General features: G+C 37.3%; 4 protein-coding genes across 8 annotated transcripts; 2 read left to right on the top strand and 2 right to left on the bottom strand.

The window, feature by feature from the left end:
* Nucleotides 1–36: 36 nt before the first annotated feature.
* Nucleotides 37–8725, top strand: alien. Of its 3 annotated transcripts, none has more exons than XM_053757188.1 (9): nucleotides 37–196; nucleotides 1034–1228; nucleotides 1698–1823; nucleotides 2449–2616; nucleotides 3486–3660; nucleotides 4183–4321; nucleotides 4947–5093; nucleotides 5741–5926; nucleotides 6581–8725. In XM_053757188.1, exons 1-9 carry the CDS (start codon nucleotides 143–145, stop codon nucleotides 6723–6725), a joined length of 1335 nt encoding a protein of 444 aa, XP_053613163.1. In that variant the 5' UTR covers nucleotides 37–142; the 3' UTR covers nucleotides 6726–8725. The 3 variants fall into 3 exon arrangements, with proteins under 3 accessions (XP_053613163.1, XP_053613144.1, XP_053613154.1); XM_053757169.1 differs by having other exon boundaries at nucleotides 2440–2616; XM_053757179.1 differs by lacking the exon at nucleotides 37–196 and adding an exon at nucleotides 359–506 and having other exon boundaries at nucleotides 2440–2616.
* A 23-nt stretch (nucleotides 8726–8748) lies between these two features.
* Vdup1 (Vitamin D[[3]] up-regulated protein 1) lies at nucleotides 8749–14081 on the bottom strand. 2 transcript variants are annotated; one of them, XM_053757199.1, is made up of 7 exons: nucleotides 13925–14081; nucleotides 13482–13650; nucleotides 13053–13169; nucleotides 12506–12723; nucleotides 11660–11842; nucleotides 11149–11331; nucleotides 8749–10806 (listed from the first exon to the last, which is right to left on the bottom strand). In XM_053757199.1, the coding sequence occupies exons 2-7, from the start codon at nucleotides 13600–13602 to the stop codon at nucleotides 10639–10641; spliced, it is 990 nt and encodes a 329-aa protein (XP_053613174.1). In that variant the 5' UTR covers nucleotides 13603–13650; nucleotides 13925–14081; the 3' UTR covers nucleotides 8749–10638. The 2 variants fall into 2 exon arrangements, with proteins under 2 accessions (XP_053613174.1, XP_053613183.1); XM_053757208.1 differs by having other exon boundaries at nucleotides 13482–13647.
* A 554-nt stretch (nucleotides 14082–14635) lies between these two features.
* Nucleotides 14636–20643, top strand: LOC128681909 (tubulin gamma-1 chain-like). Its single transcript, XM_053766241.2, has 10 exons — nucleotides 14636–15023; nucleotides 15096–15298; nucleotides 15760–15906; nucleotides 16285–16421; nucleotides 16805–16999; nucleotides 17404–17524; nucleotides 17965–18096; nucleotides 18668–18850; nucleotides 19521–19707; nucleotides 20045–20643. The coding sequence occupies exons 1-10, from the start codon at nucleotides 14975–14977 to the stop codon at nucleotides 20059–20061; spliced, it is 1371 nt and encodes a 456-aa protein (XP_053622216.1). The 5' UTR covers nucleotides 14636–14974; the 3' UTR covers nucleotides 20062–20643.
* On the bottom strand, nucleotides 20633–25393 carry endos (endosulfine). Of its 2 annotated transcripts, none has more exons than XM_053766249.1 (5): nucleotides 25176–25393; nucleotides 24666–24709; nucleotides 24257–24373; nucleotides 23802–23960; nucleotides 20633–22907 (listed from the first exon to the last, which is right to left on the bottom strand). In XM_053766249.1, exons 2-5 carry the CDS (start codon nucleotides 24702–24704, stop codon nucleotides 22875–22877), a joined length of 348 nt encoding a protein of 115 aa, XP_053622224.1. In that variant the 5' UTR covers nucleotides 24705–24709; nucleotides 25176–25393; the 3' UTR covers nucleotides 20633–22874. The 2 variants fall into 2 exon arrangements, with proteins under 2 accessions (XP_053622224.1, XP_053622231.1); XM_053766256.2 differs by lacking the exon at nucleotides 25176–25393 and adding an exon at nucleotides 24973–25103.
* Between the last annotated feature and the right edge of the window lie 122 nt (nucleotides 25394–25515).

Genomic DNA, 25515 nt, shown 5'->3' with positions numbered 1-25515 from the left:
GCCCATCTGTCAAAGTCATTATGTCTACTGTCTACTGTCATGTCGTCCATGAGATGAATCTTCAGTTATATATTATCGGATTGGAATATTGGTTTACATTATAAAAACATAGAAATAGAAGAAAATTCAATCACTTAATAACATGTCTGATAATGATGATGATTATATGTGCGAGGAAGAGGAGGACTATGGTTTGGTAATTACCACTTCGCTACTGTTTGTTTATATTTATTTATATTGTCGGACGAATTCCACTATAGACACATAACATGTTTTTTTATAAAAAGTTACTATTCGTTGGCTATACAAACTCCTTTTATATATACCTTTTATCATCATAGATATTTGTATGTAATGTCAATATCAAATTAATCATTAATAAGTATCAATAACCTAAAATTTCAGTACTAAATATATTTTCTAATTCCATTTTAAACCATAACCAAATTCTATAAATTATGAAGCGTAGTTCGATTTTCTGCAAGATTTCATACTCGTCGCTATCAGTAATGAGTATAATATAGCAAAAGCTGTAGAATTGTGTTATTTATATATAGTTCCAGTAGTACATCACCCACTAGCTAGCACATCACCCCACAATGAAATGAGAATTTAAGGATTTCTCATTTGGATATACACGAGAATATTTATAGAACTAGCTGCACCCTGCTGCCCTGTGAATTTCGGGATACAAAGTACCCTATGTGTTATTCCAGGTTATTTTCTACCAAAATGTGTACCAAATTTCAGAACAATCGGTCCAGTAGATAATGTGTGAAAAGGTAACAAACTTAATGTTAGCTAGAATGAGATCAGCACATTATCTATTTTTCGCTACAATTATAGATAGAGATAGAATAGATTTAGATTCGTTTTATGTAAATCACTAGTTTGGAGTTGTTACATAGGCAAAAGATATGTACAAGTGACACCATGTAAGGGCACACAGCTAGTAGCCACTTATGTACATAAATTTTACTGTTTACAAAATATATACAATTCTTTGATTAAACATCTCTGTCTATATCATCAGGAATATTCAGAAGACAGTAACTCAGAACCGGATGTGGACCTGGAGAACCAGTACTACAACAGCAAGGCTCTGAAGGAAGACGAGCCGCAGGCCGCTCTTGTCAGCTTCCAGAAGGTTCTGGAGCTCGAGGGTGGGGACAAGGGAGAATGGGGGTTCAAAGCACTCAAGCAGATGATAAAGATTAATTTTAAATTAGTAAGTTCAAAGTTCAGTGTTTATAGATTTGCCATCAATACACAAAGTGGAAGAAGTTCATGAATGAAAGCTCTCATACAAACTATGTTAGCATAAATAAATAAAATAAATAAATATATTAAGACAAATCACACAGATTGAGCTAGCCCCAAAGTAAGGTTGAGACTTGTGTTATGAGATACTAACTCAGCAATATTATATTCTATAACACATACATATGTAGATAAACATCCAAGACCCGGGCCAATCAGAAAAAGATAATTTTACATCATGACCCGACCGGGGTTCGAACCCGGGACCTCTCGGTTCAGAGGCAAGCACTTTACCACTGCGTCACCGGGGTCGTCAAATGCATGAGTGTGTCATCTATTTTCTTTATACAAAAACAGCAAAAACTATGGTCATTAACCAATATGTATCTGTGCAATATGTACTGCTGTGGCCTTTGACAATTTGACTTCATTTGCAGGGTAATTTCACAGAAATGATGGTGCGGTACAAACAACTACTCACATATATAAAGAGTGCAGTGACGAGGAATCACTCGGAAAAATCCATCAATTCCATATTAGACTATATCTCCACATCTAGAAATGTAAGTCTAATCATAAAAAAAACGTGAAATTCTAAAAACATTGTGGTGTGATTAGATAAAATGTTATATTTCTAGGTGCACACACCTCAGCCAGAGCATTGGATTGAGATGATTTTGGCATAAAGATAGCTTACTTTACCTATAGTTTTTGCCGCAATTGGAGCCGCCGGCAAGCGCTAGTCCTAGTACTAATATTATAATGCGAAAGTTTATCACCTCACGCTTTATCTACTCAACCAATCGTCTTGAAATTTCGCATGAGTACGGAGAAGGATATGACTATATCCCGGAAATAAACTTTTCCTGTGGGAAATTGACGCGGGCTAAGCCGCGGGAAGGAGCTAGTAGTAAAATATTCAGAACACAGGTTCGAATAGGTAGATAGTTTTTATTCTAGTGATAGGAATGGAATAGAATATATTAATTTGTTTTAACATAATTAAGTTTGATTAAAACTAACATGAGAAATAGACATTATTAGCTAGAAATACAGGTCACTCACATGTGATTATCGAAGGAAAAGTCGACTATAGTTTCTTGCGATGATTTATTGTCTTTAAAATGTTATGTACCGTAACGTCTTTTTAATCAGAGTGTATTAAGAGTAAAATTAAAGACGTTTCAGATGGAGCTCCTTCAGGACTTCTACGAGACCACGTTGGAAGCCCTAAAAGACGCCAAGAACGATAGGCTGTGGTTCAAGACCAATACGAAGCTAGGGAAGTTGTACTACGACCGGGGGGACTTCAACAAACTGGCTAAAATACTCAAACAGCTTCATCAAAGTTGCCAGGTAATATCTATACTTCTATAGTATTGTCATAAAGAGTTTAGTTGATTGTCATAAAGCGTTTGTGAGTTTGTATGTTTGAGGCGGGTAATCTCCGAAACTACCGAACCGATTCCAAAAATCCTTTCACCATTAGAAAGGTACATCATCCAAGATTGCTATAGGCTATATTTTATCTCAATATTCCCACGGGAGCGAAGCCCCGGGCAACATCTAGTCTTTTTATAACTGAGCAAGCACACAGACATGCGGCCACCTAATGGTGCGTGGACACCACAGCCAATGGATATTACAAAACTAAGATATCCCACGCCGTTGCCCAACATATATTAATATGTTATTTATAACAGCATTATCAAAAATTGTTGACGTCAGTACGCACTGGCGCAACGAAGTTCACCGTAGTCTTTTCTGGGCTTTGAGATTACAGCCGCGAATGTAATGAGAGAGAGAGAGAGAGAGAGATTAATCAACGACAACCGTAGACAAAGAAAGTTAGTAGACTTCGTCATATTTTCGATTTCGCTTGTACGAGTACAAGAAGTGCGCTGATACCTTATGTCCCGCATCACGTGCTCGGCCCAAACTAATATTTTGTATAAAATTAGCCGATCGAGTCAACATTTACATACAACTTGTATGTAAATCTTCTATCTCATTTGATTACACTCATCCGTCATCAATATAATCTTGGTTTTTGTTGTAAACATTGTTGAAAACTGTAATGAGTTTCGACATTCCTTCACAGCAGTGGTCGTTCGGAAATGCTAGTAGATTGTAGCTATGGTAAACATTATTTAATCCAGAATATAACATGAAAAAGTGTCTGTGAAGATTTAATTTCAGAATAAATGATTTGATTTGTTAAACAGACAGACGAAGGCGAAGACGACCTGAAGAAAGGCACGCAGCTTCTAGAGATCTACGCGCTGGAGATTCAGATGTACACCGCGCAGAAAAACAACAAGAAATTGAAGGCGTTGTATGAACAGTCCCTGCACATAAAGTCCGCTATACCGCATCCTCTTATTATGGGCGTTATTAGAGGTGATTCTTTGTTTTATTATTTACTAGCGATTATAATATATTTCTTTTATGAAATATAATATTAAAAAAATCTTATCAAATTATTTATTTATTTATTACTATTTAAGAAGAACAGAAAGTGATGCAGGTATACAAAAGAAGGAGAAGCGGGACGATCTCCCTTTTCTATTATGATATATATGTGCATCCCTGTAGGGCCCCTGCGACACCTGCGTCAGTAGCCGCCTAAGCGACGTATTTGAACTTGTAACTTGATACTACCATGTAGGCAAACAGACACGCGGTCCACCTGATGTTAAGTGGTTACCACAACCTATTGACGCCTGCAACACCAGGGTATCACACGCGCCTATTAATCAATGTATCAACAAGTTTACCCACGTAAAAGTGATCCACACAGATGTGGATTTTTATTTTATTTTGTATTATTGTCATGCAGATTTTTTTTTAATAACATGTCCCACTACTGGGCAAAAGCCTCCCCTCTCTGTTTCCACGTGTCTTTTGTGTCTTTTCATGCAGAATGCGGCGGTAAAATGCATTTGCGCGAGGGCGAGTTCGAGAAGGCGCACACAGATTTCTTCGAGGCCTTCAAGAACTACGACGAGTCCGGGTCCCCGCGCAGGACCACCTGCCTCAAGTACCTGGTGCTGGCCAACATGTGAGTATGTGTGGAATATATTGTTGTGTTTGTTATCTTATGTGTTTGGATCGTACTTAGTTTATGTAATTTTTTGACGTCGAATAAGTGATATAAATTGAATAAAGAATTTTGAATTTGAATTTGACTAGCACTCTGATCTCTTCTGGGCCTTTAAGAACTACGGCAAAAGAAAGAAAAAAAAATATGCAAAAATATGGACTACAAATTGGTGTTTCAAAATAAGCTTAAATCTACATGTTTCAGCCTTAGTTGGTATGAATAAATGCTACTTATATTATAAATGCGAAGTTTGTGAGGATGTATGTATGTGTGTGTGTGTATGTATGTTTGTTACTCTTTCACGAAAAATCTACTGGACGTTTTGCCCCGGAATCGATCCCGAAATTCACACGGGAGCGAGCGAGCCCCGGGGCGCAGCTAGTAAAATAAATTAATGAGGAGATAAATTTATACAATTCACAAACATTTTAACTCATCTCAGAAATGTGTTGTTTCATCACTTGACATCAAGTTACCCTGCATGAACCACTAGCATGATGATAGCGGCGAGTGTGCAATTAATTGGATAGGTTGGTGTGCTGTTGACTGTACATATTTTTGTACGTACTATGCAATTTGTCAGGTTGATGAAGTCGGGCATCAACCCGTTCGACTCGCAGGAGGCGAAGCCCTACAAGAACGACCCCGAGATCCTGGCCATGACCAACCTGGTCTCCGCCTATCAGAACAACGACATCAATGACTTCGAGTCCATACTCAAGCATAATAGGTACTGTTTATGTGATTGGACATACTTTATTTATTTCCCAAACGATTCGGACCTTGTTACAAAGGTGCATTGTCGTGTGGTTCCAAACGTATGGGAAATAAAAAAGGTATGTGCTCGTTTAATTAATTATGCAACGAGAAATTTTAAAAGTAGTTATGGAAAATTTTATGATTGGAATTTTTACAATAGGACATTGATATAATATTGTGGTCCACTGGTAAATTTTCCGAATTGATTTGACGAAGTCTAGCCTACCTTTCTCTGTCTAAAAAAACCAAGCATGAAACAAAAGCGCGGCGTCCGTATGTTCTCTCTCTTTTTTATGCTAGCTACAACACTGTCGCCGAACTCAGACACATGCCGACTCGAATGCGTGAACACTGCGTAATTTTTATGAGAGCTTTTATTTACCGCAATGGAAAACCAGTAATATATACCGAATTTGCCAAAGTTCAGTAAACTGTTCGACGCCAGTCTGAGCGTTTATTATGTACAATGTGTACACGATATAGAAAAATAAAGACACAACATATATAATAACACGTGAGTGACCCTTTTTTTCATTAACAATAGTCTATTCCTCACATACGTGTGTTTTAGTTATTAGATATTTTCTTTGTTTTTGTGATGCAGTAATAAATTTCCAGAAACAACATAATGGACGACCCGTTCATCCGGGAGCACATAGAAGACTTGCTGCGGAACATCCGCACCCAGGTGCTGATCAAACTGATCGGGCCCTACACCCGGATCCACATCCCCTTCATATCCAAGGAGCTCAACATTGATGAGAAGGAAGTAGAGAATCTGTTGGTCACGTGTATTTTGGACAAGTGAGTATAATTTTTCTTTGGTTTTGGTAAAAAAAATTACAGTGTTCTGTACAATATGGTTGAGAGGAAGAATTCATAATAAAAAGCCACAAAATTTCTGCAAAATGAAAGGCTTTTCTTACGTTAAAATGAAGTTGATATGATTTGAATTTTTACTTTGATTTCAACAAAGTCAGTTCAATAAAGTTTCAAGATACAATCACAACAATATGAAGATCAGAATTTAAATTTATTTAAAAAACACCTCTTAGTGATTGGTAAAAGTTATTATAATTTGAACGATTTTTTAAATGATAGACTCAGATAAAAATTTATTTTATTTAGTTACATTTTTTTTTATTTGATTTTGTTTTGTGGGATGATAGCATGCTCTCCATTTAAATTTGTATACCCGTGGACGGTGAAACATGTACCTTAGGACTAAGTTTTAGCACTACATTGTAAAAAATCTAAACTCATGTTTTTTTTTTTTTTGCGAATAAATAATCTATGTCTTTGTAAAGATTTGTAAGAAATTTTGGTTGATTTAGTTTTTTGTGAACAATTCCATGTTTTATTAAATTCGATTGAATCGTATCCTGCCCCCAATGTGTAAAGGTTTCTTTACCTATATCGCACCAGCACGGGATATATAGAGCGTAACAATATCCCCAGCACGATCAGCGGTCGCATCGACCAGGTGAACTCAGTGCTGGAGCTGTCGCGCGGCTGCGGCGGCGCCGCGCGCTACTCCGCGCTCGACAAGTGGACCGCGCAGCTCGCCGGTCTGCACCACTCGCTCGCCAACAAGATGGCCTAGCTGTCTCTCTCTCTCTCGGGACGACGGGGAGAATGGGACAGAATGAGTATTCAGGGCTTTGCGTGTCGACTGTGAGAATGTCACGTCAGAGTTAAACTCAAAAAAATCTATTGAGGTTTGGGGAAGGGGCGAAATGAGGGAAAAATTAACTCGACAACTATAAAATTTTGTAGTTTTTCAAATCATATCAGGAAAATGTGTTAACATCTCGAAAACTTTGAACAGGCTTTATAGTTTCCGAATCATAACTGTCACTCTTCCCCGTCGTAACTCTCACACCATCTGACCCCAAATTTTGAAAATGTAACTTTGATTTGTGGTCCTATTTTAGGGCGAAACCACACGCACATAGATGGAGTCAAAAGTTTTCGGTTAATGATATTTATGTGGCGATTACTTTGCGTTAGTTTGCAAATAAATATTTTGTCTTTGGCGCCATCGGTTAAAATAAGATATATGTTTCTGAAAATATCGACGACGCCACAGAACACAATCTTTAAAAAGCCAAACGTCTTTTTTCTGTCTCTCTTACACAACGGTACTTAAACTAAGCTGTATTTTCCGCAAAAAAAAAAGAAACTTAGAAACACTCTGAAATAATAAGCAAAATTTGTTAAGTTTGTGCGAGTGAGAAAGAAAAATAGGCTTAACTGCACCCCAAGAATTTCCTTATTTAACACCATATGCATTATATATTCACCTGAACACTAGAGCTACATGATTCATGTCTTTGCAGATATTTACGTAACATGATATCAATCAATAAATTATTTATCGTCTCATAAGGTCCTCAAAGTGAGCTCCGCAGAGGCCTAGGCCTCCGAAAAGCATCTGTTAGAGCTCCAGGAATATATATTTCATATGGTATCAATAAGTATATTCATATTGTTATCTATTAGTGTATATAGGTACAGTTACGTCACTACATTCTAAACTGGAATTAGGGCTCCATCAAATGTTAGCTTTCCAAAAGTGACCATCTTAAAAAAAAGTTTGAGAAACGCTGAATTAATTGCTCACAATCTTATGTTGTCATTCTCCAGTGTCCATATTATATTCCGTACCAGTGTTTAACGGCTGTGTGAATGTGAATACTTAGGAAATGGATTACATCTCAGTGATATTAAAATAATTTTTACATTCGTAGCATGTGAACCGAGTCCTGCTCTATTCTTCGCTATTTGGAAGCGTGAAATAGTATTGAAAATGTTCTCAACAGGAACGAATACAGAATGAATGATTTTTTTTTTCTAACATTTCCTATGTCTGTTGTTAAGTTTCAAAGAAGCGACGGACTCCATTACTAAAAAAAAATGGTTGCCTGTAAAGTCGGTTTTACGGGCGAAGATTTTACGTGACAACGTCTTTTTCTCGGTAGAATATACGAACGAGAGAGAGGCCCGCCGAATGCCTTGCGTCTCTCTCCCACGGTGACTCATCGTAACGTTACCGGGCGTTACACTTTTTCATAAGTGACTCCCAGCCGCAACCTAACTTAAGACGTTGTCACGTCAAAAATTACTATACCTATTACTTATAGGTATGTATTATGTCCCTCTTTGTCAATATTGTTAATCATATGAATAAGAAGGGAATGGTGTGTAACATACAATTATTCTTTTGTGGGTCGATCAGCTACAATTACGCCATTGTGTTGACTATAAAGACCTCTAGTCCTTTACACTTTCTGCAATAGAAGTTTAACTTAAAAATATTACTGTTTGAGGAAAGAGCATCCTTCACAGTCCAATGGTTACTAATTAAGTAATGCTTAAGTATTTACTTCTGTCTAATATGTAATTCCTGTTGGGATGTTTATCGTAACTGTGATAAAATGCGATAAACAATATTTTAATATTTTTACTCACCGATTGGAAGTGTAACAATAAATGTATTAACGTAAAAACAATATTGTAAAATATTACCAAGTTGGTTAGATTATGTAGAAGTTAACTAAAAGAGGTAACTTCAAAAAACAAGAAATACATTAATGAATTTGGCATGTGTGTTTTATTAAAACCCATTGTATACGAATATAATCTTTATTGTTTAAAGTTGTAAAGATGTAAATTGGACGGATTGGTATATCACAGGTTAGTCATACACATTATTATAGTATAAACATAAAAAATCGACTACAGTATAGAGCCAAGCCCCATTACTCCGTTGTTTTCCATAAGTTTCGATAATTGACCTCCGTTGACGTACGTCGAATCTCCATACAATTGTCAATGTTGTCAATTGTTGTCGGACGTCAGAATAACGGAGCACGACTGAGCAATGGGGCCACACTCGAGTGCATTATTGGAAGATTATTATCCATTTAAAACTACAAAAAACACATGAACAAAGTCAAGTGAAACTTAAATGGCACTAAACATAGATTATATAATATAGCTTGGCTAAATATTAATTTTGATTAAATTTTAAATGATATGCTTCACTGATATGCAAATATCATTGAACACAATTACAGCTTCCTACTACATACTAACTTAACACTATCGAAGTACTGAAAAAGCCATATACATCGACGAATAATTTTTAAAAAATGAATTATTATTATTAAAATGTAAAAATTGTAAGTCAAAATGTTATGTTCGCAAAAAGTCTGAGATTCGCGAAATATCCTTAGTAGCAAGTACATTTTACTTCAATAAAGTAGATCAAAGACAAGGATTATATTATAAAATTATGCATATGTATAAATCATTTTATGCATTATCAAAATACAATAGATCATAATTTTGAAAAGTTATATACTGAAACAACGCAGCTAGATCATCGTACGATGCGATGATTGAAGGTTGGTTAGAAAGTTCGTTAAAATAATAACTATCGTAAAAATCTTGTCCTCTAGACTTTGCGAATGATATATTATTTTACTTATTCAAACGTTTTACGTCTTACTCCTAAAACTGTATGAGATTCTGTTAAATTCTATTGGTCAATATTTTATAACTACAATTAATACGATAATAGTGCGCTTTGAGCAATGCTAAAGGTATTTAAAATAACGCCCTACCTATGTAAGTATTATACTTTATATAGAAATACTCGATACACGATCATATTATGATTATCATGTAACTGAACACCTAGTACAATTATATATTAAGTACTGGCGTAGATGGGTTTACGACAGGGTACAAAAGGGCTTAGTGTGGATTTGCTATTCACATTTCACTATCGAGACCGCGGTGAGAGGCTGTCAACCAATCACATTGCGATGTGGTAGTCGTCGCGTCACAACGCCGCAGTGTGATTGGTTGGCTGCATCTGTCAGAGAATGGTCTCGATGAAATGAAATGAGAACCCACAATAAACCCCTCTGGGCTTCCTGGAATGTTACAAGATACTACAACAATTTGTTGAATATGTACTAATGTATAACAATTGTTTCATTCCGTAGGCAAAAAGGAAGTTATTATTATGATTTGTTCCTTCATCTCTACTGTAACAAGTTGAAATGACGTGCTACTGTCGTAGTTTACATAGTATATGTATGTAACGCTAAGTGGCGCACGTCATTTCAAAGGCAAGCTAGAGTGTGTTTCATCTTATAATTCTTATATTGCTTGCGATACTATGACTTAGATATTTCATACAATTCTACTATACGATAATTATAGATTAAATTCCCACGGGAACGAGAAAAACGGAAGTTTTACGTATCTACGAAGTCGCGAGCGAAAGCTACATTATAATTAATGTTAGTTGTTGTGGCAAAAAGTAGCCAATATCACTCTAGCTCTATATTTCCACACAAAAAAATCATATCCCCCGTTTCGACGTGAAAGAAGCACAAACAAACACACGTTCACATTTAATATAGATTAGTTTAAATCCCAACAAGACGGCATAAAGGAAGTATAACATGAAACACAATCGTTAAGTATAGTTCTCGTCACCATCAGTTGGCGGGCTTCTCATGCAGCCAGGGCCGGAAGATGGGCAGCGTGCTGGGGTAGATGGTGGGGGGGTGCCGGGGGTCCTCGCTGTCTCGGAATGGGTACGTGCCCAGCAGGATCGGCAGTTGTAGTTTTATTTCCTTCTCTAAGCTCTTCGGCTCGATTATGAACTAGAATTTAAATATTACTATTAGAGAGTACTTATAAGAACAGCCGATCGACTGGCGATTTGGTTTATACAGTCGAATTTCGCTGGATACGAAGCGTAGGGAGCTTTAGCTAGGGCTGTAACTTTAGTGTATGTAAAATTACGAAAAAGTCGAGCGTGTCTAATCAATGCATTTATACCCGCCCAATGAGTGAGATCATGTCGAACTCAAGTCGAGTAAAGATTTAAGAATACCAATGTAAGTTTTTAATATTTTGTGATATACATTTATCTAATCAAATTATAAGACGTGTTTTATTTCCGCTTATCGTTGTGACAGAAGTGAACCGTGTGGCGGACTCACAAAGACGTCGTACTGCACGGAGATGAGATGGCAGCCGCGGAGGTTGGTGGGCGGCAGCGGCGGCACGTAGAGCAGCTCGAGCCAGCGCTGCGCGGCGCCGGGCGCCAGCGCGCCGCGGCGCAGCGTCGCCAGCGCGCGCGCCTCGCGCGCCGCCACCTTGCCGTGCGCCGAGTACTGGATCGTCTGAGGATTGCATTCACACTCCGCTCAACTTCTCCAGCACGCGATCGCCGAACTCGGCTATATGGCGACGCGATTGAACATTGCGTATAGGCGACATGACTTCGTTATTATAAAATCAGTATACAATTCACAACATGCTACGTCAAAATATTATATTAATTTCTTAAGTCTTACATTAATTTAAAAGGCAGCCAACCCAAACTATACCCGGCTCAAAAGTAACACTCGCAGCATTTCTTCAATAAACCGCTCTAAGACAGATATGATAAGAAACGGCTGTAATGGTTTCTATTATATAAAGTGAATTGCCTATAAAATTTGAACTAACCTCGGTTAGAGTAGCCCTGGTGGAGCGGATGGTGGTGCGGGAGTTGTTGACGACGCTGGCGCTGAGCGCGATGCTCTCGCCGGGCACGAAGGCGCCGCGGTCCAGCGACACGCGGCACGAGACTACGCCCCCCCCCACGCACCCCACACCTAGCTTGTGCTCCACGCTGCATTCGAACTCTTGCTGTACACACGTTATTTCAAGTTCGTTATTTTTGTCGACCTCCGTGGCCTAATGGTCATCATGCCTGACACTGGAGGTCCCAGGATCGATCCCTGGATCAGATCAAGATGGAAAATTATCTTTTTCAGATTGACCTGGGTCTTGTCCAAAGTGGTGACCCCGACGTGATGTGAAGTGCGCGTTCTTTTCAGAGCTGCGTACTTTCTCTGTTTCTTTGCGACGGAGTGAATAAATATAGTGCTTGTGCTTTGTGTGTGCTTTTTCTTGGTAAATCCTTGGTTTTGGTTATATGGTGAAGGTAACGGTTTGGTATGGTAATGGTGGTGGTAATGTTGTGGTAGCCACATGTATAATGAATATGTTATATTATGTATAATGAATATAGTATCATTAAGTTCACAGATACATACACAACTTACTTTGGGGTTATTTGTAAAGAATTGAATAAAAAAAATTAATTTAATTCTTATTGAATTGGAGGTGTCTCTAAGGTGGAAGAAAAATTTTGAGATCCTTTGTATCCACATGGCCCTGGGCTCAAGCCCATAAATGTCTACCCTGGCTTTATTATTCTACAGCAACATACATGAGGAAATCTTGAAATATATGTTCTGTCACTGCTTTATGACAATTCATTCACTTCAGTAACCAAACATGACTTACAGATAACACAGGAGGCTCCAAATTCAGATCAATAGGGTTCATCACAATAAACACTTGTTGATTCTTATGTGTCAGTCCATTTGGTTCCCTCAGCGCCGCCTTGCAGTAGTACTGTACCCAGCCGTGGGTGCCCAGGAATGTGGAGGGCAGGCCCATCGGTAGGCCCAGCTTGAATGGGAAGCTGTGGATGCCTGGCGATAGGATGGAGGTGCTGTGACCTGTTAGAAATGAAATAATTTATAATAATTTAATAAGTTCCCAACTGTAATGTGTTGGTGACCAGGTTTTGCTTTCTTATTTCTTCTCCATTTTGCATGATCTTCAGCATACTTAGTTGTCAGATAATGGACACAATCATCATAACATTTTAATGAAAACATTGTGTTTATGACTTAAGCAAAATTTTTTTTTCTGTCAGTGGAATATTTATAATTTTGATAATAAATTGATCAAATCAATTACACTGCATCGTACGCAACAGTTTTCTCCAAATCACACATTTACAGCTTGATAAGCAGGTGGTGAATAAAATAAAAAATTGGCTTACCTGGCTCTCCCAGCAGGCGCATTCTAAAGTCAATATAATTTTCTTTATCATAAAGCCGTTCGTGACGCCCAGAGCCAACTCTCACTACACCTTCACCAATCACATGGAAATGGAGACCTGAAATATAAATTGTTATGAAAAGTTGCCATGTCAGAGAATGCAGTGCTATTGTGGAGTTTAGGTAACCCTCCAATTTCTAGTCCTAAGTCAGATGCTTTTAGGAGACAAAAGTCTCTGTGATCTTAGTGGATTAAAAAAGTTGGTATATCACAGAGTCAGAGAAAATGAAAAGTGTAGGTGTGATTAAAAACTTTTGTCTATAAGTAAAAATTATCAACTTTATTACAACATAATTATGATCACTCATTTTGTTTGTGTAACTGTATATCACAGGTATGTTAGACAACCACAAATGTTTTGTGTCCTCACCTAAAACGGGTGTGTCATCTTGCAGCTCCATCAACACTTTTCCCGACAGAAACTGGCCAGGAAAATACAGCAAGGAAGTGTTGTCGAACACGATAAGGAACTTTAACAGTTTCCTGGGCATTTTCACTGCTTACCACCGCTTCGACGGTCACTCACCTTGGCAATACTGCTGAATAAATAAAATTCAATTAGGTCTCATCATTAATACAATTATGCCGTGAATATTTGATGTAAATTTTTGATATTTGCCAAAGAAGGTAAGTTATAGGAAATAATCTTTAATGGTTGTAAAACAATTAAAGAACCTTGCAGTTTCGAAAGACCCACCCACGATGACATTATTAGTAAAACTTCTCACACGGGGGCCGTAGGTTGTAGACGACAAAGTTGAGAAATAAGTAATGAAGGCCATAAAGCAAACTTTACGCATTTTAAGTACCTACCTTTCAAAATCAATTCAACTGATTTGAAGTATGAATTATTCGTGGTTTAGTTTCATTCAACTAGTTATTAAGTTAATTTCCTAATTTGGAAAAAAATACACAAAAAAGTTTACGAGAATTTATCCAACCCAGCAGCAGCAGTAAAACTTTTTGACATTTGTTTGACAGTTATTATTTTGACTCAAGAATTATGACAGCAAAGTATTTTTTTTTTATTCTTTGGCATGAAGAAAACGGATTTTAACGAACTACTAGGTACCTACTCATTTATTTCACTTTCTTGATAGACTGTAGGTACCTACATACTTCGTCTACTTTGCTTGAAACCATCTTATAAGCTAAAAATAAAATTTATAAATGTTCCCTGTTATTTGTAAAAAAGTTAAAAAAGAATATTAATTACAAGTTTGGTCTCGTTCTGTCAATATGTCGTGGCGACGACATCTACCACGCCACATGCACAACGGCGCAGATGTAAAAAGCCGAGCAAACGCAACGAATAACAAGCCACACAATTAATCCAGGGCACTACGGACCGATGGCAACATAAATACAACCTCCGACATGACACCGTCGGAGCCGTGCGGTTCCCCAGGCGCAAAACCTAGTCTGGCGGGAAGATCTTCCCTTTGTGGCGGTCGAGCATAATGACCTAGCTCTCGCTACAATGTCAAATATTGCTACGTGCGATATGCAAATTTGGTCCTTATCGCACTTAGACTTTTTTTTAAATAAGAAGGATTTTTAAAGTGGAGCGACACTAGCTTAAAATGTATGTAGCTAGAAACAGTTTTAAGTTGCAAGCATTTTTACAATCCGATGTTGCAAGCCAAATTGCAAAGTGTGTTGGGTTCAGACAAATATATGACATTATTCTTGCTGTCTTTTTGACAGCAAACTTCCCAAACCCCAATTCAGAAATCCAACCCAGCCAAAAATGAAAACAAACTGCTAACGAATGGCGGTTGGAAATAATTTTATTGTGGATCTACAAAGAAATAAATAAATAATAAGCATTTTGACTCGGGCGATTCAGAGAAAAACCTCAAAATGCCTAGTGAAATGATAACTCTCCAGCTGGGCCAATGCGGCAATCAAAGTAAGCAGGATAATTGCAATCAAGTGTTGAATTCGTACATTACCATGCCTAAATATGTGTTGATTTTTGTAGTTGGCTTCGAGTTCTGGAAGCAGCTATGCATAGAACACGGAATATCTCCAGAGGGGATTCTGGAGGAGTTCGCATCCGCAGGCTCCGATCGAAAAGATGTGTTTTTCTACCAGGCCGATGACGACCACTACATTCCTCGCGCTGTCTTGCTGGACTTGGAACCCCGTGTCATTCACACTATTATGAACTCACCATATGCAAAGGTTTACCTTTTATGTATAAAAGATCCAAGCAAAGTCGTACTTCTTGTTGTTATTAAATCTTACCACTCAAATAATCAATTGGAGTATATGTATATATATATATATATAGTACTCATCTGAGTGTTATCTCTGTATCTTCCATACTTGCAAGGCGTAGGAGCCTAGGGTTCATTTTACTAGTTTTTCTTCTTTACTTCATATGGATCATGCATGCAAATAAAGGTGATGGCTCAGCCATACTTCTGACGTGCCAAAGTGTGGTTTAGGGGAAGAGGGGTTCCACACATCCACAGGGTTGATACCCCCTCCCATCTAAATCCTATTTTAGCTTGGCAGAAGAAGTATAGTTCTACCCAGATGGGTGATGTGTCCTCCCATTCATGCTCCATCATCCTCCCACTATTTCACCCAAACTCAATCTTATCATAAAATGCTTCTTCTAACAATTTTATTTGTTTCAGCTATACAACCCAGAAAATGTGTATTTGTCAAAGCATGGAGGTGGAGCAGGAAACAACTGGGCTTCTGGTTTTGCCCAGGGTGAGAAACTCAACGAGGAAGTGTTTGATATCATCAACCGGGAAGCTGATGGCAGTGATAATTTGGAGGTAAATGTTGTATAGTTATTTCATAACTACAGTGATAGGATTTATCACAATGTTTTTGTTCAAATTTGGAGTTACTGATGAATTATGTACTTTGTGTCATATTGTTTAAGTTGCTTGCCTTTTCTAACATTGGTATATTTAATATGAATGTATGGTATAATAATGTAAAAACTGAGAAATCTGTACACAACAATCACTTAAAATTTTTAATCAGTGGTGTTTGACTTCTGTTTTATTGTAAATATGTCTTTGTATTGGTGTTTGTTGTTTTTTGTTTGTAAATATTGTAATATCAACAATTACTGGGCTCCTATTCTATGATATAATTTTTCTAAACATTCTGCTTGTTTCTCTTGACTGCACACTGCTTGTCTTCAGGGCTTCGTGCTGTGTCACTCGATAGCAGGAGGCACGGGTTCGGGCATGGGCTCGTACATCCTGGAGCACCTCTCTGACAGGTTTCCTAAGAAGCTGGTGCAGACTTACAGTGTCTTCCCAAATCTGGATGAAATAAGGTGTGGCTTGCGCAGTGTACATTTTGTAAATGCTCTAGGTTATATGGGTTTGGCTGTTTTGTGGTGCGAAATTATTCACAGGAAATCTTGGCTCACTAAATTCTCTCTCTTGTCCTTTGATTTTCTGAGTTACATTAACCGACTCTCGTGGCTTTTATAAAAATAAAATGTTGAATATTTGATTTGCCCTACAATCGGCAACCCGACGTCAACCCTCTGGCTTTTTATCCTTTACTCACCTCTACATCATCCAAGGGAGCCTATGGAGTGGTCCATGTACACGACATATAGTCCTGTTCCACAAAAAATTACACTTATTTTGAATATTTTTTTATGAAAATTGAATCTGAGGCTATTGAGTGATTAAATCTCAAATTACCCAGCGATGTGGTGGTCCAGCCATACAACTCTCTGTTGACCCTGAAGCGTCTCACGGAGAGCGCCGACTGCGTGATGGTGCTGGACAACACGGCACTGAACAGGATAGCCAGTGACCGCCTCCACATACAGAACCCCTCATTCGCACAGATCAACACATTGGTCTCTACTATCATGAGTGCTAGCACTGCCACGTTACGGTAAGTTCTTTTTAAAGGATCTCTTTCAAATCCTTATGAGTTCCCAGTTGTATTCAGGGCTGTCTTTCAAAACCTAAAATTATTAAAGTGTAAAGGTGAAACAATCGAATGTCTTTCAAGTTAAACTCCACTCCGGAACCATCGATGTTTTGATTATTGGATCGGTTTTCTCAAACTGCACACATTTCCTGAACGCATAATCCTTCCATCTTTAGATATCACATATTTTCTAGCTGAGAGCATAGAAGTGGTTGGAAACAGAAAGTAGAGGCTTTTGCAGTGCAGCTTCCACTTTCTGTTTTCAACCACTGTTTCAAATTACAAATCAGTGCAGGTTGCACTGGGACCGGTAGGGTAGGCTTTATGAAAAATGTAGTGTTAATGCATATATTATTTGCTGGCAGATATCCGTCGTACATGAACAACGATCTGATCAGCCTGGTGGCGCCGCTGATCCCCACTCCTCGGCTGCATTTCCTCATGACCGGATACACGCCGCTCACTGCCGACCACGAATTAAATACCGTAATAGTTTTTTGTTTTTAACATTAAAATTATAATACTGAGCTTATCTAGTGTAGCATAATTTGTACAGATATTTTTTTAAATGTGATGGTGGTGTTAGTGTTCGGATATGCGCCCTCTTAATCTAATGTCAATAATCAGTATCATACCAATATAAATGTGAAAGTTTGTGAGTGATATGTGACATGTTTGTTACTCTTTCAATGTCTACTGGTCGGATTGTTAGGAAATTTGGTACACGGTTAGAATATAACCTGGAATAAGGGAGCGAAGTCCAGGAGCGCAGCTAGTTTTATTATATAATCCGTTTGTTTTTATTTAAATAATATTATTATATCATTATTATATGTCTGTGTTCTAATTAAAATGATTAAACTTCTACTTCATATATTTGTATTTAATCTAAAAAAATATAAATAGTAATAAAGTGATATCCCCAGGCGCCAAAGATCCGCAAGACGACAGTTCTGGACGTGATGCAGCGGCTGCTGCAGCCCAAGAACATGATGGTGTCGCTCAGCCCCGATCGCACCAACCGCCACTGCTATATATCCATACTCAACATTATACAGGTACGATGCGACTATGGCGGTTCAGGTACAGACATATTCACGTCTTTATCTCTTACGGGGCAGACAGTTTGCCAGCTCCGTTTCGTTATTAATCGGGGCCACATAGAGGCCGACATACATACTCATCATACATCTGCGTAGCCAGCGATTGGCACGTGGTACCTGGCATTTTGTGCCTGTTGGAGGTGTGCGGACTCCCTGTCATACTAGTTTTTTAACTTTATTGCACAACTGGTGGAAGGCATTCTTTGCCAAAAAGTCAAATATTGACCAAAGAGAAAAAAGTAAAAAGGATGGTGTTTAAAAAACTAGTGTAGCACAGAATATATCTTAGACGAAATCATTGTGTCGGCACCGTGTGGTTACTAAACCACGGCAACAAGATCATTTGCGTCTTTTGCGCTGCCCCGGGCTTCGCGGCGTCACAGCCCCGAACAAGTATTGAATATGCGGAGATAAGAGAGGAAATATCTAAGATATATACATTTAATGATGCCGATTATTTTCATCTTCGCGTGACGACGACATCCGACAACGAGAACAAGTCATATATTTCCGGTCTACTCTCCAGGGAGAAGTGGACCCCTCCCAGGTGCACAAATCACTCCAGCGCATTCGCGAGCGGAAACTGGCGTCGTTCATACCGTGGGGCCCCGCGTCCATACAGGTGGCGTTGTCCCGGAGGTCGCCGTACGTGCACGCCTCACATAAAGTGTCCGGGCTGTTGCTGGCCAACCACACTAATATCTCTTCCGTGAGTATAATACAGTCAACAATTAATAACGGGGAGTTTGCAATTAATTTGGGTAGGTTGATGTGCTGTTGACTGTACATTATACACATAGCCTATTTATTTTACATCTTTCTGGTTGCTCTATTGTTTGTTTTGTAGCTTGTTTAAAATATGTGGCCGTCCAAATCAAAATGGACCTTATGGTGCCCGCCGGCACTTCCGCCATTATTGTCGTCGTTTTGTATTCGAACAACAGCTATAAAGGTACCTAAGTGCCAGCCGCCATAAGGTCCCATTTGATTTGGCTACATATTGTTATTATAAACGAAAAATGCATAAAAATCAATTACAATCCAATTTGATCCTGCAATCACAAATGAGCATTTTTCTGACATCAAATCATATAATCAAGGTTTATTAACGTGGATTACTCTTTTAAAACAAATTTATTTTTGTCATCTATCAAAGTCAAAGCTCAATTTATAAAAACAAACTAGAAATTCAAACGCACATTCAAATCAAATTTAAAGCTACTAAGTGGTGGTGCGTCTTAATTTTTTTTTTACTTCTACCACCGAAGTTTCTTCCACGATATAGACTTTGCATGTCGGATCACTTTTTTCCTCTTCTTGGCTTTGCTTTTTTGAGGCGTTTATTTTGTAATTTTCTTATTACGCATTATACATCCCAGCTGTTCGACCGATGCCTGCAACAATACGACAAGCTGCGCAAGCGCGAGGCTTTCCTCGAACAATTCCGCAAGGAGCCCATGTTCAAGGAATCTCTGGAGGAATTCGACGAGTCCCGCAGCGTGGTGGACGACTTGGTGCAGGAGTACCAGGCCGCAGCCACACCCGACTATGTGCATTGGAACCCGGGTAAACATAGTTTTCAATATTGAGGTCAACTAGTCCTTACGTATTATAAAAAGAAGTCCCCTGTCGCCTCTGTTTGCATGAACTTAACGCTAAAACTACGGTTTCCTTTAATAGATAGCGTGAATCCTGGTGAAGGTTTACAGACGGAATGACAATAGCTCTATTATAAATTACACATTGTTCCCTTTATTCGTAAAAAAAAATTACATGTACCACTATAACCCCGCACGCCCGCACTATATGTCGCGTCACTTCCTACGGTCCTATTTATACTATAAAATGTATTTAAATAAGAGGATTTAGAGGGTGTATGTATAATATGTTCTTTTATGTATAGAGAGCAGCCAAATATAACAAGAGACGCAGTGATAATTGGAATACTAACTTCATCAAGAGATGTGACATTGGGTTCAGGAGGATACCGGAGGAAGTACTCTCGCACGTTAAGTATTAATTTATAATGTGCCATTATATGTTATCACGTGAATAACTTGTTAACGTTTCTCGAATGTTATGTACTGAAAACAATTTTTGTTATCTATAATAATTAAGTTTAGGATCAATGTCTGGAATCTCATTTATGAGTACGCGCCACCAAAGCCCTCAATATGTGGTGTGTGTAATAACAGATTGGCCACGTTGTTGTTGTTAGAGACTATAACGCCGCGTCCAGGGACTATTTTCGTGGCGCATACTTTAGCATCTAATATCAAAGATTCACTAGTTATTAGTTTCCATAGAAGCCAGAATGTCTATTCCGAGTATTTGGTTGCTTTAGAGCGTCTGAAGAACAGGGGCTGTTTCCATGGAAATCTGAATGTTTAGTTTCAAAAGCATATCCAGTTATTTACAAACAAGATGTTCAATCTTAGACACTAATTTTCAGTACAATATTTTAGTTGTAACATGAAATAAAACAAACTGCTTTTTTACCAAGAATTTATTTTAATTATACTCCCTAATTCAACATTCCCTTAATCGGTACACATATCACACCTGTGCGATCACATGGAACAATGATGCCTCTGTACAACTTGGGATACTTTCTCACAGTCGCGCCCCACATGGGAGGGTCGTGGTCATTCATTGAAACACAACTTTCTTATGGAGAGGTTTGCCATGGCCGCCTACATTTCACAAATTAAATACACGAGTCAGAATAGTATCTAAACTCATGTGTCATACGCAAATTTGGGTTGGGATACACTATTCAAAGCATGATTGTCATGATTTAAAATCGTGTATTTTACAACTTTATTTCAAGTGTCAAAGAGAGGTGCAACTTGCGAGTGCAGTTCCAACCGTGTATGTAACTTAGTTATTAGGTACCAGTGTACATAATAACAAAGTTACATTATAATACGATGCCTGTGCTATAATTACTCGTCTGTCGTAGGTTGCATCTATAATCTTTCACACTACTACGGTTTCTTAGTTAATATGTTTAAACTTGCTGTGCTGTAATACATAAATGCAACAGAAATAAGTTGAACGAATGTGAAACTATCTTTAGAAATAATGAGCATACAAAAATATATGTTTTTTTTAGAATTAAATATCCTGATATAAAAATATATCCCAGTTGTACTAGAGGACAGATCTAACAATTCGTCGCCTTAATTTTAATCACTTTATCAATACTTATTTATGGCAATTATGTACAGAGACCTTGTGAAAATGCCTTTATAATAAAGGCTGATTTAGACATATGCAGTCATTGACACCTTTGTAATGATTAGATGTTCGCATCATAGGTGATTGTGATGATGAGCAACACAGTAATTTATAAAGAAATTTCCAAATAATGCATGTACAGTCGATCTCAAGGAAAGTTACCCTGCATGGATCTTTATCGTGGAAATACTACGCGAATTCGCAATGAATTTGGGTAGCTTGATGAGCTGGACTGTATGACTAAGACATCTTTGTATTTCAAATCTACAAACAGAAACATACTAGTACTTGTTTTTCGACACAGACACAATAAAGATGAGCTCAAAGTGTATAAATCTAAATCGGCCTAAGTTATCAGAATAATGTAACACATTTGACTGCTATAGTTAAAAATTCATTATTTTTAAACATGTTACATGATATATCTAATGATTCTATGTTGACATCGCTATGTATGTACAGAAGTTACATGCAATGGATATGCTATTAACGTTTGTGTGTTTTTCATTTTACGCTTGTCACAATATTAAGCCTGGTACTATGTATGTTCAATTTCATCGCTTGAAAATAAAATAAAAGTAAAACAAAAAACGCTCATAAACTTAATTATTTTTGCAGTAAGTCTCTACTATAAAATTGGCAACGACAGCATCGGCAAATCAAACTAAACTGCACATAAAACACATCCCAACACGCATCACTATACCTAAATTTACACATGAATATAACAGTTGTTCTTATAAAAGTTTCGTTAAAATTTCAACATAGAACATTTAATATGTGCCATCGAAATTATTTCAAATCACATGGTCGATGAAATTTCTGTGCTACAAAATAGAAATGTGACGAAATGAGAACTTAACTAACACAAATAGGTGCTACCCAAAAGGTGCATACGTTCATATAATAATAAATGAGTATAAAACCCCTAACTTTGCCGTACCAATTTAGTGGTGATCCCAATTAAACCAACTAATATTATATCTAATTACGTAGAAGTTTGCTTTATATATTTGCGCAATGCCACATAAAAAGCACGCAATTCAACATCAGCAGCAGACAAATATAATGTGAAAGCTAAATTCAATACAAAAATATAGTTTCAACTAGAGCACAGTGAAAAAGCATAATATGCTTTTCACTCATGTAAACGGAGTGAGAAAGAATATCTTAGCGTCAATTTAGACAAGTGGAAACAGAATGTTATTAATAAACAATCTTTGCCGCTTCATTCAAGAAAAAATTTGGTCATCCTAAAATAGTAAAATGTGTCTTGTCCCTATCTCTCTTTTCAGGATTTGACTTTGAAAGAGACGTGACATATTTTATCTGGAATATTAATAAACTGTTGATTTCTATTACTGTTTATAGAGGGTTTAGGAATAGGGGTTTTACGCTCGAAGAATATGTTAGCGTGTCATTAGATAGCTAACATTATATAAGCTTTGTTGGAATTAATCGTGTTCGTGTACGCCTGTCGCCAGCGCGACCGGCTAGGACGTCTGGCTCGGCGGCTGGAACTTGGGCTGCGGGCGAAAATATACTCATTGGAATAATACATAAAGCTCAAAATTGTACGGCAGATGAATAATGCCGATGCAGAATTACTCTACGACCGTTAACTGAGGACCTAGCGTTGATGAAGTCACGACTACATTATGGTACAGTGTGCAAAACATGCAACAAAGATACCACATATCGACAATGGCAGTTATGGGATATGCGCGAGATGAAACCGAAGGGTTTTCATTTCTAACCAGGTCCAGAGTTAATTTGGCCTTGTTATTTTTATGTAATACTAATTGCACATATAGGTACACTTTATACAAATAATAACTGGAAGGTTTTTGATAAAAAATATTCCAGGATAAATTACAACACGAAACCAATAATTAAAGATACAATATTTATAATATTTCTAATTTGTTAGTAACATTTCAATAACAAACTACTTAAATATTCTGTTTAATTTAAGTCTACACACTACAAAACTAATGGTAGGCTGCAAATGCTACATATTATAATCAATCAATAAAAAAAGGCAGTTGACGACAGATAATATTCAAAGTACTGTAGATTTATGGGCGAGTATAGAATTACACAAAGAGAGGATTTCCTAAACTTCTTACAAAAACTGGAAAATACTTGTGGAAATTTTACAAGTTGATGAAAGATGTATCAGGTTAAAATATAACAATTTATAATGACTACATATTTATTATGATTATTTCCTGGTTGGAGACGCCACTGCAAGCCACTGTACAGGAGCTGTACAGTGGCTTGCAGCACGGTCCTCACAATCTGAGAACTTTCACCCAACAATTTCACCTAGTTCCCCAGACACCCTTTTTGGAATGTGGGTTAACTGGTAACCCTATCTGGCTATTACTTAAACAAGTTAAACATAACATAAGATGTACCTGTATGATGGACGTCTTCCGCACAGGAACAGTGTCTGGTGTGGGGATAGCGTCGCCAGTGGGGATCTTGGCGGGGACGGCGGGCGTCTTGAAAGGCGCCGCGAGGTTCGCGGGCCGCTGCTTCGCCATCTGGTAGTCGCCGGAGTCGAAGAACTTTTGCTGGAAGTTTTATTTGGAATTATAACTGGCCACGAACAATATGTATGATAATCTACATATATATGATAATAATAAATCTACATATATATGATAATAATAAATCTACATATGAATGATAATCTACTATATCAACATGATAATCTACTAACAATGATTACAATATTAGATATTGACAGAACAAAACAGCTTAGCTTAATGTTAACTTTTTTATGAATAACAGGGTTTATGTTGTATAAATGTTAAAAATGAATCTATATAAAATAAAAAAGACATTTTGGGAAACAAAATAAACTTACTCCTTTGGCAAGCCTTTTCTGTAAAAATGCAGAATGGCCTCCCGGCCCCCTTCCCAACATTGCATTGGGAAATTTGGCTTTCAACTTTGCCTCTTCCAACTTTTCCAATTCTTTTGGCTGCAAAATATTATTATAATATGACAATACATCTTTCACAAATGGAAGATCCAAAAGTGTAACAAATTCACTTTTCTTTAATGTAAGTCCCCAAGGTGAAACTGAATGATCAGTATCATAGGTGCAATCAAAATTGAATGCTCAGGAAAAGATAGGAAAACACTTATGGAAAAGTTAGGATGATAGGCCCAATTCATGTAGCCAATAGTGAAATCTATCAAAAAGATGTGATATTATGTGTAAGTTGAGATTCAACAAAAGCCACATTAAAAGCAAATAAAAATATACATACATCTTTTGGTGGATCATTCTGATCTGGTGAGTCACTCATTGTCCCTAGAAAGAAAGGAGTTGGCAATAAAACATATAATGTTTTTCATAAATATTATAGGAGTTTTAATCATAACAGCATGGGTGTTATTAAAGTTGTCCTTCAAGAGAAAAAGACACACTGAGACATTAGTAGTAAAGTAATATTATTTCATATAAAAATCTATAATAAATCCATGAATATGAAAAATATAATATATTCTATAATAGAAGATCAATCAGTATTTCAATCGGTAAAAAATCAGTATCAAATTGTTTTTTCTCTTTACCTTCAAACAAGAACAATCAAAACATGTGATATCGTTATTTAGCAAATATTGTTCTCACGACCTTTTATACATAGGTACTTGAATGAGACATAGTGCCCCTAAACTACATACAATATTCAATCATCTCATTTCATGTGGGCTAACGTATGAAATTAAATTTAAAATTAATTTCATAAAGTGCACCTGCACTAAAAGTTGTTTACCTTGTATGAGCGATAGTTGTTAATTCAGTAGAACAAATAATATATAATGCGGTTGTTGAATATCACCGTAGCGTGGCGCACAATAATTGTAACAATATATAGAATTGTGAATACAATCAACAATGAAAAATGGATATAGACGTGATCGTGTTATCCCGATTTCTCAAATCAAAAATGGCGTTTGGAATGGAAATGTAAATGTTACTATACAAAAAAAACAGTCACTTGATGTCTACCAAAATGCCTACCTACCTTCGACTTTATTTCGATTGACTTGATCTGTACTTGTGAATTTTACAAAATTTAGAACATAACGTTTTAGTTTATTTTTGAAGCTTCT

This window comes from Plodia interpunctella, chromosome 2 (genome assembly GCF_027563975.2).
Source record: "Plodia interpunctella isolate USDA-ARS_2022_Savannah chromosome 2, ilPloInte3.2, whole genome shotgun sequence".
Classification (NCBI taxonomy): Eukaryota; Metazoa; Arthropoda; class Insecta; order Lepidoptera; family Pyralidae; genus Plodia; species Plodia interpunctella.
This window is presented reverse-complemented; position numbering and strand designations above follow the sequence as displayed.